This window comes from Haliotis rubra, unplaced genomic scaffold (genome assembly GCF_003918875.1).
Source record: "Haliotis rubra isolate DU_JTF1 unplaced genomic scaffold, ASM391887v1 Scf1385, whole genome shotgun sequence".
Lineage (NCBI taxonomy): Eukaryota > Metazoa > Mollusca > Gastropoda > Lepetellida > Haliotidae > Haliotis > Haliotis rubra.
The window spans coordinates 37554-53134 of NW_025765320.1; the positions used below are offsets into that span (position 1 = coordinate 37554).

Here is a 15581-nt window from a genome sequence, read left to right on the forward strand (position 1 = left end):
TTTATATACTATTCGTTACTATGTGTGTATGCATATATAAAAATTCATAAACATTTGCTCGAATTACGTTCTATGTAGACATAGGTATACACACCTAAATGTCACACCTAAAACATAAATATACAATTACGTGAAGAAAATCCGCAATCGTTTCATGATTTTCATTGGAGATTATGTACATACGAAGTAAGTAATAACGGTATAACTAAGTTTCGAAATCGAAAATACATGGTATATGTTGCAAGTTACAAATTTGAGTCTTTCTGTGGTGACTTCTCATTGATCGTCTTACCTTGGTAGATCTACTTCGGGTTCTGCTCTGCTGCCAAACCTTGTTTACAGCTTTTATTGACATGTACAAATGTGTGTGGCTGTTGTGTGAAAATTCAATGTTTACTGGTGTTATTGTCTGGTGATGCCATGGCGATGCCAACTGTCTGCTACACACTCTAATGATGCAGCGCGTCAACGAATTGCAAAAAACTCTGTTTTACTGTTTTTACAAACGTTGACTTAAAAAAAACAAACATTCAAGATATATATTTTTACATACTTTATAAATTATTTGATTTCAGATTTGTTCTTTATATCAATAGGAACACGTCGTCTCTCTCTGTAATAATGTATTCATTTATAACTTCTAAAGGAAACTTAATGTCATATTATTTAGTGCTGTGCTCATTCCGTCGTTGGTTGCCTCTTTACTCCTCTAATCTACAAGCTGACGGGAACATTTATTCACATAGCAGTTTGTACTTAACATAGCAACCACTTGAGCTTGTTTTCACGTCACGTGATGACACGACTTAGATACGCCCAAGACGCTTGTGCATTAGGACGTCGTCTTATGAAAAATGCTCAAGAACAGTGGGCAAACATGCAAATATGACTTCCTGAGCCACATTTGGTGAGTTCAAGTTTTGATAGTATGTCTTTGTTTTCATGTTCACTTGTCAATAGTTTCTCTGGTACAAATACAGTGGACATTCTACATATAGCGCCATGGATATTTTGTGGTCTTCGTATATTTCCACTGCTTACCGATGTGACGATCAGTGATTATTTCAAAGGATCTTGTCACACAATGTTTAAATTAACAATAACACACCTAAGTTTAAACCTAAGTCTGACCTTCATTCACTACGTGCACGAACAGTATAGATTATTCTATTACAAAGTCCAGTGATAAATAAAATGCCCTTCGACATGTAACCACAACACCTAGTAATAGTGCGTACCCCATAGCCACTCGGTTTTCTTTGGCTCCTACTACTTAGAGATGCTTAATATTAGACACATATTTACAAACGTCGCGTGCACACAAAATACTGTGGCTATTTCAACACAATCTCAGGTAGTTTAACACATTATCTATCTGATCCCACAGGTAATCAATTGGTTTCAGATCCGGGGATCTGGAGGGCCAGGGAGGACATCGATGTTGTTATTGTCCAGGTAGTCCACTGTAGCACGTGCTATGTGGGGTCTGGCGTTGTCCTGTTGGTACACCTCCCTTCGACAAGGCGATGCACGTGAGGACGGATAACCTGGTCGATATATCGAGGGCCGTAAGATTGCCTTGGACGAGCAACAATTCCAATCTGCGGGTGTATGAGATGGCTCCCCACATCCTCACATCATCTCCACCAAATCTGTCCACTTGCCTGATGCAGTTGGATGCAAAACGTTCATTGCGTGGTCTGTAGACACGTTGTCTTCCGTCACGTCGCTTGAGGGGATACCGCGATTCATCACTGAACCATGTGTGCCTCCAGTTTCCAAGGTTCCATGGCTGCACCGCGTTACACCACCTGATTCGCCTACGTTGATGTAATGGTACCAGAGAGGGGTCAGGCTTTGGACGTCCGGCACGCATACCTACCTCTCGGAGAAGGTTCCTGATTGTCTGGTCGGACATTCTCCGGGCTCCAAACCGTTCTTGTGTTGTGTCCCGGGCAGAACGATGGCAGTCACGTAGGTGGGTTACCCGGATGTAGCGATCTTGGGCTGGTGTGGTGACTCACGGTATTCCTGGTCTCCGATGGTCATTTGTCGAAATGGAATGCACAAAACGACCCCACGAGTTATTGAGCTAGCATGAATGATGACGGTCCTTGACACGACACTCGTGAATTCGTTAGCTTATAATCATTCAATGGCAATATTTTCGTGGGCACCGTTGAGACGTCCCACTTTCTCACCCAGTATTTGCAAGGGTCTTGAATGAATTTGCGAGATGCCTTTGGGTCTTTTATAGTCAGAGGTTGTTCTCATGTTTTGCACGTGAAAAGTATAATGGCTGCTTTTGGTTGTGTTTCAAAACAGTCAAGCTCATGATGACAATCGATCGATAAAACCATTTCAAATCGTTTATGGTTGCATTCGCTCACGCATGTTCTTCTAAACCATACCAGCAACAATATTCAACCCTCAAAACACGCTTAATTTGACATATGCGTACAGACTTCGATCATTAATATCAAATTATATTTTGCGTCCCTTTTTGGGGAGAGTGTATGTTAAACACATGTACACAGAGGTAAAATAATCGCAATGTTAAATAAATGGAGAATATGAATAATATCTCAGAAAGTTATTGTTGGATTTGAATGAATCTTGGTGGTTACGTTAGGTATGACACGATTACTATCTGCGTACAGTTTCGTGAAAGTACATTAAAGTACAAGTACACAGTAGTACAAATGTAACAGTGGAAGGAGATTGCTGTGCAAGGCATATTCTCTGACGTGGGCAAAAAATATGCATAGAATACATGCCTGTATTTGTATGACAAATAATGTCGAAGTTTGTATTTCAACAGCATATTTGTTTCTTGCAGGTTAATGACGGATTCATTGACCATGCAAGTAACTTAACAATGTGAAAGTTAAAATACATATATTACTGCCCATTATATATTGCACTTGCATACCCCTTTTGTTATATGTAGTTATCTATTCGCGGTGATGTAATTTGTCATTCAAATGTATTAATACATTCGGTTTATATTGACGTGAATAAACACACTTGACTTGACTTGACTCCAGATTTGGCTTTATGTCATTTGTCATTTAATTACCCAGACACGAGTGTCAGTGTGTGCACGACTATATGCTAGTCACATTAACCTTACCCGGGTACTATTATTACTACATAAGTGTGTCATGGTAGTATATATTATGAAATGGGAGAATACTAGTACGTTAATTGAATAAACGGTTTCCATTGATACAGGTCAATAATTATAATGTTGGTGTCCGATGAAGGAAAGAAAATATTTGATTAATTTATATGATTATGTCATATTTTATGTCACCAAACTGACATTAGAAGCATATCACGTGGTTATCTCTATATCATGCATCATAAGCTGCCTCTCGATATGCTACATGACTATGTTGTGATAGGTTTATGAAAACATGTTTTTCTCGATATGGTGTCGCAAGCAATTTTGGGAACTCATATTCAATCACCCCACAATGACACTTAACGCAAACAGAAAAAATGGAACCATGTTTTTGCCTGAATCCATACACAATAACGATTACAATTAGTATTGGTTCCAAAAACTAACATGTAATTCCCACGGAATTACACAAGCCCCTGCACTATTTCCTTGAACTGTTCATTTTCAGATCAGTCTCAGTACCAGCTTTCAAAGAAGCCAGCATGGGGCAAATGCTGCGCAAGAGTCATAGAGACTCCAGGGGCCGTATTTATCAAACAACTTAAGCCATTAAAAAAACTTAAGTCAGTTAAAAATCTTAGTTTTCACGTTTTTTCGACTTAAGTTTTGAGGTAAAACTTAAGTCATATTTATCAACACACTTAGACTTAAGTTTTGTCATTTTTTGACTTAACTATTAAGACTCATCTTGGTAGGCTTAAATCAACTCTTTTTGACTTAAGTCATGTGAAACAAAATGGCTGCCACACGTATTCCAAGAGTATTTAATGAAAGAAGAGAAGTTCTGCATACATTAGATGATAATGAGCTGTTACAAAGGTACAGATTTGACAGAAACAGTATTGTTTATATCTGTGATTTACTAGAACACGATCTAAGTCCCGTAACGCATCGGAGTTGTGCAGTGTCCTGCGTTACCAAAGTGCTCGTCACTTTGCGTTATCTTGCCACTGGCAAATTTCAGATGTGCAATGGCGATGACCATGGACTGGGCCAACCCACCATCTCAAGAGTCATCGAACAAACGCTTCAATCACTCACAAGTCAGCGTATGGTCCGTAGATTTGTCACCTTTCCCACGCAAGCCCAAGATATAAGACGACATCAGCGTCGATTTTATCAGACTGCAAGCTTCCCCGGTGTAGTAGGTGTCATTGATGGCACTCACGTTCAAATTCAGGCCCCATCCGTGAATGAGAATGAATTCATTAACAGGCATCACTACCACAGTATTAATACACAGATAGTGATTGACAGCGACGACCGGATCATCGACATCGTAGCACGTTGGCCTGGCTCAACACATGACTCCCGCATCTTGACAACAAGCGGGTTATGTCGGATGTTTGAGGGGAACCAGTTACCCGTAAGTTGTCATCTGCTTGGCGACAGCGGCTACCCATGTCGGAGGTGAATTTTAACACCATTTTTGCGTCCCCTTCCTGGATCACAGACAAACTACAACAGGTATATAATTGCTATTTCTTCGAGTCAGCTTCGAGTACAAACCAATAGAGTGATTTCCCTTGGTTATGTGAAATACAACCAGAAACTGTGTGGAAAGAGGTATTGGACAACTAAAGCGGCGGTTCCATGTACTACATGGAGAAATCAGACCTCTTTCCACACAGTTTCTGGTTTTTTTATGTGATATGAAAATTTGCAATAAATACAACTGGAATCACTAGATGATCATATAATATTTATGGGTGGCATGAAATCAAAATGGAGATATCATGATACACTTTACTTGCCCACATGTATTGTTTCATTGATAAGTCACCCAAGATGCATTTACAACAAAAGAAGTAGACATTATGATCGTACGACATGTTGCCCGAATAATGCATTTAGCAAAGATATGTAAGTGTTCCATTTCGTTTTTATGTTGAAGATTGTATTTCACATAACCAAGGGAAATCACTCTATTGGTTAGTACTCGAAGCTGACTCGAAGAAATAGCAATTATATACCTGTTGTAGTTTGTCTGTGATCCAGGAAGGGGACGCAAAAATGGTGTTAAAATCCCTCCGACATGGGTAGCCACTCGTCGCCAAGCAGATGACAACTTACGGGTAACTGGTTCCCCTCAAACATCCGACATAACCCGCTTGTTGTCAAGATGCGGGAGTCATGTGTTGAGCCAGGCCAACGTGCTACGATGTCGATGATCCGGTCGTCGCTGTCAATCACTATCTGTGTATTAATACTGTGGTAGTGATGCCTGTTAATGAATTCATTCTCATTCACGGATGGGGCCTGAATTTGAACGTGAGTGCCATCAATGACACCTACTACACCGGGGAAGTTTGCAGTCTGATAAAATCGACGCTGATGTCGTCTTATATCTTGGGCTTGCGTGGGAAAGGTGACAAATCTACGGACCATACGCTGACTTGTGAGTGATTGAAGCGTTTGTTCGATGACTCTTGAGATGGTGGGTTGGCTCAGTCCATGGTCATCGCCATTGCACATCTGAAATTTGCCAGTGGCAAGATAACGCAAAGTGACGAGCACTTTGGTAACGCAGGACACTGCACAACTCCGATGCGTTACGGGACTTAGATCGTGTTCTAGTAAATCACAGATATAAACAATACTGTTTCTGTCAAATCTGTAATTTTGTAACAGCTCATTATCATCTAATGTATGCAGAACTTCTCTTCTTTCATTAAATACTCTTGGAATACGTGTGGCAGCCATTTTGTTTCACATGACTTAAGTCAAAAAGAGTTGATTTAAGCCTACCAAGATGAGTCTTAATAGTTAAGTCAAAAAATGACAAAACTTAAGTCTAAGTCTGTTGATAAATATGACTTAAGTTTTACCTCAAAACTTAAGTCGAAAAAACGTGAAAACTAAGTTTTTTAACTGACTTAAGTTTTTTTAATGGCTTAAGTTGTTTGATAAATACGGCCCCTGGTCGTGTCTCCGAGGCGACAACAACAACCACAACAACAACAGGCAACAAATACAGTAGCAACTGCAGGTGCAACAGTTGGATTAGCGTTTTTTATTTATTTAGATGTTTTTATCTGATTCTCAAAAGTATAGCATAAATGTGTATTCGTTTTTGTATATTAATGTATGAAATGGAAACTGTATGAATCTCGTGGTGGAAGTTTGCATACACGTTCTTCGATTCATACCTGAAAGAATCAAAACATACAATCCCTGTAATGAAACTGAACATGCGAGTGACAATGCGATTGAGTCAGTACCCTTAGCAATATTCCAGCTATATGGCGGTGGTCTGCACACGATCGATTCTGGACCAGACAATCGAGTGGCCCACAGCACGAGCATCGATCTACACAATTGGGATACGATGACATGTGTCAACTAAGTCAGCGAGCCTGACCACCCGATCCTGTTAGTCGCCTCTTACGACAAGCATGGGTTACTGAAGACCAATTCTAACCCGGATCTTTACGGGTGAAAACTATGTAAAAACAATTATATGATATAAAGAAAGCAGGAACCTCAAAGATTGATAAACATTGTAGGCAAAGGAATACATAATACGGCGTGACGTGTATCAGGAGGTTGTTTAATTTATACACTTGACACGTCCACAAAGTCAGTAGCCGGTCAACGGAGTTTTGCATCAAGACTAGGTCCAAAGGAACTGCCAATCGCGTTAAGAGGCGGGAAGAGAGAGTGAGTTGGGTTTTACGCCTCTTTTAGCAATATTCTAGCAACATCACGGCGGGGGGACACCAGAAATGGGATTCACACATTGTACTCATGTGGGGAATCGAACCCGTGTCTTCAGCGTGACGAGCGAACGCTTTAATCACTAGGCTACCCCATCGCCCCAGAGGCGAGAAGAACTTTCTCAAATGAGATGGTTAAATTCAAACACTGGTTTCCCGAAAACGGGTAGACCTGTAGAGAAGAACCTAAAGACATGTCATTTGTGTACAGAGACGAGCGGATAAACACATATGCAAGCCTGCAGGCCCCGTAGGTGTGTTATTTCATTCCTTCAGGTGGTTTGAGCCATCCAGACTATGTATATCGTTAAAATGTCCTATGCAGGAAAGGGAATTGGGATTGTAAGGTATTGTCTGTCAGTACGTAGCGGTGTAAGTACATGTAGTCGCTTTAATGGCCTTGACTTCATGTTTTACAATCATTAGGAGCTGAATACAAAAATACGTCACCAGTTCAGCCAAATAAAATGCAGGTATTACAATAAAAACAACGCTAATTTAATCATGAATGAATAACGATTTATTCAACATCCCAAGGCTTAATTCTATTTCCGGTTTGGCATTGGTCTTATCAGTTTAAGTTTAATCAAACGTATACTTTCAAATTTCTTATCACGAATGAGTGAATGCACAGATATCGTTTTCATGGTTGCTCTCACTTATTACCTCCACATTCTTTTTTCCTAGTGCTGGGAGATGTGAACGTCGCCATTGGCTCTGGTGGTGGAACCATGCCTTCAGGTGAGAAGGTCATTCTGTATGGTTCAGTGATGTTAGGGAGTCGATAAGCTCTGGGAAGACATATGACAGCTGTTTCAATACTTTACAATGAGTGTAAGGGAATGTTAAGTGTTTGAGTGATAGTCGTTGATGGTATTCCACTATTTTCATGTATTTGCTTGTTGGAGATCCTAAATAATTCTAGGCAAATGTGGTATCAATCACGAGCACTATATATAATGCCAATATTAGATGATCAAACTTTCCAAGACTGGCATCTAACGAGCGAAAGTTAGATACCAATATCATTCACCAGTTTCATAATATAGTATTACACGGGACATAGTTTAGAGTTTTATTAATTACTCACCAAAATTTAGTAAAATAATATCATTCAAAGTACTTCTTTCCTAAGAATTCAACGAGCGCGATGACTCTCAGGTAAGTTTCCACATTGATAAAGCAATAAGTACTTGGATTTACCCTACATGGTTCAGCACAGAGAATGCAATGAAAAGGCAATGTGCCGACAGGCCAACAAACGTTCTGACCAGGGTATCCACAGGATTGAACAGATTATGTAAAACCAGAGGACAACAGAAACCTAATTACAGGCCAAGCTCGTTGCCAACCCAGTATCAATAGCCATTAGCTGAAAAAGCGAAATGGCTAAACTACCCAAGCTATCTACAGAAACAAGCTTACGAATGAATTTGAATATCTATGCTGCAAGTTTGAAATTAACACAAGTATTTAAGTTTTTAGTTTATTAATTTAATTTATGCTAGTTTATTATGATGAGGACTTAAAATCTAATAATATATCGTTTACAAACATACTGCCACATTACAATGGAACATTTCACCAAAATATCTATCCATATGAGTATTCAGAACGATATGGCCTGTATTCAAATAGCATTCGACGATTCCGTCTGAAATGAATCACTCACAATATCATGCATGCATGTTCCAGAAGCCACGGACTGGAAACTAGAATCGACTCGGGAAGTATTTGTACAGACAGACAATTTCAGAAAGGTGGAGTCGAAGCTGATTGAACATGGACACGTGACTATCACGGGCGCCTCAGGAGAAGGAAAGACATGCATGGCTCTGATGCTGGGTGCTAAGTACAAAAACAAAGGCTTTGAATTTGTATTTGTAGACAATATTGATAAGTTTGATCTTGCTGTTTGCGTCAAAGATGGACAACCACTGTTCATTGCCTTTGATGATTTGTTTGGAACCGGTTCATCTGCAGAGATCTCAAACCTTAGGAAGGTTCTCACATCACTTGACGAATTCATCAAACACTTGACTCCATCTTCTGAAAAGAAAAAGAAGATGACACTACAGCAAATGGAGACAGGAAAAGGTCACACACTAGGACAAAAAGGTGTTCGACCAGATCATGACATGCTTCCACAAGTAAAGGTGAAACAACATTTAAACCTATGCATTGTGTTTACGAGTAAATCATACAACTTTCAAGAAGTAGTACCTCGGCTAGGAGGACAACAGTTTAATTTTTTCAAGCCACAGACTGTTGTTGATGTGACTAGAACGCCTCTTTATCAATATTCTGTGGCCGAAAAGAAGGCAATATTTAGAAAGCACCAAAAGAGTAAGGACATGATATACAGGTTGACCTGGACCAAATATGCAGCTCCAAAGATAGCTTGTTTGGGTTTCCTATGACGTGTTCCCTGTATTTTAGCTTGCTTGACTACCAGAGTGATCCTCTTCAATTTTTCATTAAGCCTCTGACCTATTTGCGACAAGAAATTGATATGATTATTGGATCAAGACTAAAGATATCAGCGGCTCTCATCCTCATGGTCCTGTATAATGACAAGCTCGACCTGAGAAAGTTAGAGAGGAAATCGAATGACCAGCATCTTGAGGCAAAGCTGAAAGCAGTGGAAACCATTCTCCCAGGAATCACCAGGGCAGATATCTACGAATCTGCTATAAGGCTGAGAGGAACCTTTTTTCTTGAAGGAGACACAACAGCATTTTCACATCCATCAATACTTAATGCATGCTTATGCTCTGTTTATGACCTCCATCCGACTCTTGTTCTCACCAACTGCAGTATGCAGTTCCTGTATGAAAGGGTGAACCCCCACCCATTAGCCACAACAGAAATAGACAACTATACTAACATCATCTTTGTGTCAGAAACCTACTATGATATAGTAGCTGCAAGAATAGCAGAATCAGTATTAATAGGAGAATATAGATGGTCAATTTCCCACCCACTGCTACAAAATGAATCGTTTGCAAAGAAAGTTCTTGAAAATCAGAAGTTTAAAGAGTGGGTTAAGACAACTGATTTTCTTTCTCCGGATTGTGATGATAAATATTTCATCCACTGGGCAGTACTCTCAAAGAGTGAATAAGTAGTGAGGACCGTCATAAAGCTTAGAGGTCACACTTTCTCAGAGACCGAAGTCAAGGCAGCTCTTGATGCTTCAATACTGGGTGGCAGCATGGCTGGTCAGACCCCAGTCATGGTGGCAGCTATGTGTGGTCAAAAAGACGTTTTTGACTTACTGGTGTTCAATGCATGTGATCTCACCCTTGTTAATGATGAAGATTTTGGTGTGTTACATTATGCTTGTGAAGGTGGTAACACTTCTATTGTTCAACATCTTATCACAGTATGTGATATTAACAAGAAAGGGCGTGATGGTCGCACCCCAGTCATGGTGGCAGCTCGGTGTGGTAAAAAAGACGTTTTTGACTTACTGGTGTCCAGTGCAGCTGATATCACCCTGGTTGATGATGAAAATGACAGTGTGTTACATTATGCTTGTCAAGGTGGTAACACTTCTATTGTTCAACATCTTATCACAGTATGTGATATTAACAAGAAAGGGTGTGATGGCCGAACTCCAGTCATGGAGGCAGCTCTGTGTGGTCAAAAGGAAATTTTCGACATACTGGAGTCCAATGCAGCTGATCTCACACTGGTTGACGATGAAGATGAAGGTGTATTACATTATGCTTGTGAAGGTGGTAACACCTCTATTGTTCAACACCTTATCTCACCATGTGACATCAACAAAAAGGGCTAAATGGCCAGACCCCAGTCATGGTGGCAGTTGGGTGTGGTCAAAAAGACGTTTTTGACCTATTGGTGTCCAAAGCAGCTGATCTCACCCTAACTGACAACGGTAATAAGAGTGTGTTCGAGTATGCTCGTGTCGGTGGAAATGAGTCTTTTCTAATGCTATGATAGGTGAGGAAGTGACGGTTGTTAGACCTGAGCCAATTGTGGTCAGCAGAGATTCCAGTACTTATTTGGGCTGAGTCCCATCCGAGGCCGCGGTGGCTGAACGGGTTAGATGGCTGATTTGGCGTGCCTGAATTGGGACCGGATGTTACTAAACCCAACAAAAAGTACTAGATACTGTACTGAGAAAGTTTAATTCCAATATACTATTCAAAAAAAAACCCGGATAAGCCAGAAATCTGTTGCGAAAATGTTGTATTTTCAAAGATGTATAACTCGCCCACAAATTGACTTTAGTACATGAATTTTCACATCAGTTTAGGAGAGGGTAATGTCTATACAACCAAGTGGATAATTTTAGATAACGGAGACGCTGAGCGCGATGGTGCCAAGTAGCATGGTCTCAGTCCAATCTCTCTCAACCTGTTCCGTACAGTTTGACCGGGTATCCTCCAACGTCCAGGCACATTGGCTGCTGTGTTCTCACCCGTGGCAGTACGATCACGCAAATGTAGTACCCGGATGTACCGGTCTTGGGCTGCAGTGGTGACTCGAGGTCTGCCTGTATGGCGACGGTCATTTGTAATACCTGTTTGGCTGTAACGAGCTGCAAGCAGTGATATTGCGCTCAGACTAACATTCAGACGCCTGGCAACAGAAAATTGGTAATCTCCAGCGTGCATTCTTTCAATGGTGATGTTCCGTGTCGCAGCGTCAAGACGTGGCGTACTGATTTGGTCTTGAAACTCCTTCAAGACGAATGCCGATTTGAAAGTAATGCTCTTTGCTGCACACTTTCAAGTGGAAGGTGATTTCTGTTGCTTTGTGGGGAGGCTTTTTTAATTCTTGTAAGAAATCTCATCAAAATCAACATTTTCGGGTAAAGTCGATTTTTCACTTGTGCAATAGTGTATAATCATGTTATCAACACTTTTGTTACATATTTTGACGATTGTTCCTTTTTGGGGATATTATATAAAGAGTGTTCCATAGGGCCACTTTCTAAATGACATTGTGTATTAATTTATTGTTTGTGTGTTTTCATTATTCTAACACTTTCATGGTAACTGTCCCGGTGTAGAGATCGCATGAAGAGAAATGCAGGACATCAGAAGCGATTGACAGCAGTACGAGTACTGTGTCCCAATGAGGCACTCGTACTGCTGTCAATCGTTCTCCAATGTGCTTCATCATGTGGCTCTCGAGACTGAAAACGTTATGACTGCTCTGTACTCAAGCTTCTCAATGTGATTATATGTCACGTGACCGGAAACTAGCGACATGTGCATATCAGTATTACGTTTGTGTGAATGATACTCGCATACTTATCTTGGTGTAGTTTTTTGTAGAAATAGTCATGTTCATAATGCTGCATTACAAGCGAGAAAGGTTGTTTATGGTGTATCTAAATCTATATTTAAGGCCGTTACCACTTGATGAATTTTTTAATACCTATATTCCTATATGGGTCTGAAGCTTGAGGCTTTGGTAACATAAATGAGGTTGAAACTGTTCATCTAGAGATATGTAAACGTTTATTCAGTATAAAAAGGAAATCTCCAAATCACGTTGTATATGGGGAATGTGGACGTTACACCTTAAGTATCCTTATTGTTATAAAAAGAATTCGTAAATTCTGGGAACGAATCGTATCTCTGCAAGAAAATAGATATGTAAAGTTAGCATATGATATGTTATTAAAATAGTAGATGCTGGTATAGTAAATTGGGTATCTGATGTTAAACATCTGATTTATTCTCTAGGTTTCGGTTGTTTCTTTTCAGAGTTTGATTCTAGATTAAAATTTTGCTATGGGAAAAAATGACATTCTTTTATATTTGAAAGTCATAAAACAAACTTATATGCTTTTTTAAGACTAGTTTCGGGCGAGAATTGTACCTAAGTTGTGTACAAATAAACAAATTTAGGAAACCTATGGCAAGATTTAGATGTGGATCTCATAACCTTCGGATTGAAACTGGCAGATACAATAAAGAGCAGCCTGATAAGAGAATTTATGAATACTGTAACAGACAATGTATTGAAAATGAATACCATTTTTGATTAGTGTCTGATTGTCATAATGACTTAAGGATTAGATATATAGAAGAAAAGTTTTACAAGCATCCATCTTTACATAAATTTAATATGTTAATATCATCAGCAAATATTGAAGTAATTAGAAATACTGCTATGTATATTTACTATGCAAATGTGAAACGTCAGACTGCAGTGTAGTGTTAGACTGCAAGTAAGCTATAATGTCAGAATATGTGGAGATCAGGAGTTGTTGGAGTGAAAGGCTTCGTTGTATAAAGGGACAGACTGGCTGAGTGGGTATAAAGAAGGATATGTCTTGTTTATCAGTGCCGTCATTTGGAAAATAAGTCCCCAGTCTCATGTGTCTTCATGCTTGTGTGTGCGTGTGCGTGTGTGTGAGTAGTATGTTTCTTTATCTGTAGTATTGGATGCATTGTTATTTTCACAGGCATTTGGTGGAAAAATTCCTACGATCTCTAACACAGATGAGGCTTACATATTTGATCACGGTTTATAAATCTTGCATAGTTTTTTTCCCACATATCCAACACAAATTATGTATAGTTTATCTCACACGTGATCCATGTGAAATTAATCTCGCTCAAATGGCCCATGCATAGATTACCTCAAACAATGACCCATGTGTGGTTTATCTCTTACAAATGATCCATGTATTGTTTATTCCACACAAACGGTCTATGTATAGTTTATCTAATACAATGACCCATGTATATTTCATCTAATACAATGGCCCATGTATAGTTTATCTTACACAAATGATCCATGTATAGTTTATCTCATATAAATGATCTATGTATAGTTTACCCCATACAGTGACCCATGTATAGTTTATCTTACACAAATGATCCATGTATATTTTTTTAATTCACACAAATGACCCATGTATTGTTGGTTAGTAGAGTTCTAAACACACAGGGGTGAGCTTGGAGCGATTACCTTGAAGGCCTGGTGATCTCGAACAAAGGCTAGTCTATGTTTTTTTCAGGCTCAAGGTTGATACGAAACGTTTAAGTGGTAAAGAAAAGAAATAAATCTAAACTGATATTTGACATTTCATGGCATAATTTATTTGATGTCGCCACAAAGCATCACAAGATGAAACATATCATATGAAATGTATCAAACATTGATATGTAAGTGTAGTGCATGGCACTGATCGAGGGAACAAATTAATCAGTTTTACTCCCATTGATTGAGCGAACACATTAATCAGCATCATTATAATCTCAGCGAGCTAACTCAGTAAATGAACTCCGTAAATTCAAAATCATATTTGACAACATAGTTCAGAATTTTACAGCACCAGTAACATAATCCCTTATAACAACATCGGCACAACATCAAGGAGAGTATACTGTAATAACAAAAATCTACTTCACGGGAATACCCCGTATTGATTACCTCATGCCGTGACCCATTTATCGTTTACCTCATACAAATGATCCATGTACATTTCATCTAATACAAAGAGCCATGTATAGTTTATTTCATACAATGACCCATGTATAGTTTATCTTATACAATCTGCTATGTATAGTGTATCTTACACAAATTATCCATGTACAGCTTATCTCAGATAAATGATCCATGTATAGTTTACCCCCAAATAATGACCCATGTATAGTTTATCTCACATAACTGATCCATGTATAAATCAAACAATCTCAAACAAGTGTTCCATGTATAGTTTATCTCAGACAAATGATCCTTGAATAGTTTATCTCAAACAAATGATCCTTGAATAGTTTATCTCACACAAATGATCCTTGAATAGTTTATCTCACACACATGATCCTTGAATAGTTTATCTCACACAAATGATCCTTGAATAGTTTATCTCACACACATGATCCTTGAATAGTTTATCTCACACACATGATCCTTGAATAGTTTATCTCACACGAATGATCCTTAAATAGTTTATCTCATACAAATGATCCTTGAATAGTTTATCTCACACAAATGATCCTTGAGTAGTTTATCTCACACAAATGATCCTTGAATAGTTTATCTCACACAATTGTTCCTTGAATAGTTAATCTCACACAATTGTTCCTTGAATAGTTTATCTCACACAAATGATCCTTGAATAGTTTATCCCACACAAATGATCCTTGAATAGTTTATCTCACACAAATGATCCTTGAATAGTTTATCTCACACAAATGATCTTTGAATAGTTTATCTCACCAATGATTCAAGTATGGTTCATCTAACCCATGTGAACTGTATATTGTTTATCTCGAAGTTAGTTACATACAGCTACAGGTTGGCGCCTGCATATCTGCATCAGATTTTTAATGTAAACTGAATGTTTTGAGGGGTGTATTTTATTCGGATGTCTACATGTATTATCCTGTGACCAGAGAGGCTTCTGCACAGCGTCTGATTCAGATAGAGTATTGTTGAAGGCTGCAGAAGAACGTGGTCATGACCAACTACCGTCATCATCTGGGATCAGAGAGTGATGTGAGCCTTGAGTGTGGGAGGTGGGAATAAGTCTGTAGTGACGGATGTATCACTACTGTAGTCTCTGTTGACCGGTGACTTTGCGACATATTTGGACTTTCCCTATGTTTTAATGTGAACACTCTGAACAGTGACGTTCAATAGCGCTGTGTATGGTATATTCGTTGTACTATAGGGTCATTTTATTA

General features: G+C 39.1%; 1 protein-coding gene across 1 annotated transcript; it reads left to right on the plus strand.

The window, feature by feature from the left end:
* Positions 1 to 10117: 10117 nt before the first annotated feature.
* On the plus strand, positions 10118 to 10705 carry LOC124268498 (homeobox protein Wariai-like). The gene has a single exon (XM_046703479.1). It carries the CDS (start codon positions 10118 to 10120, stop codon positions 10703 to 10705), a length of 588 nt encoding a protein of 195 aa, XP_046559435.1.
* Positions 10706 to 15581: the final 4876 nt, after the last annotated feature.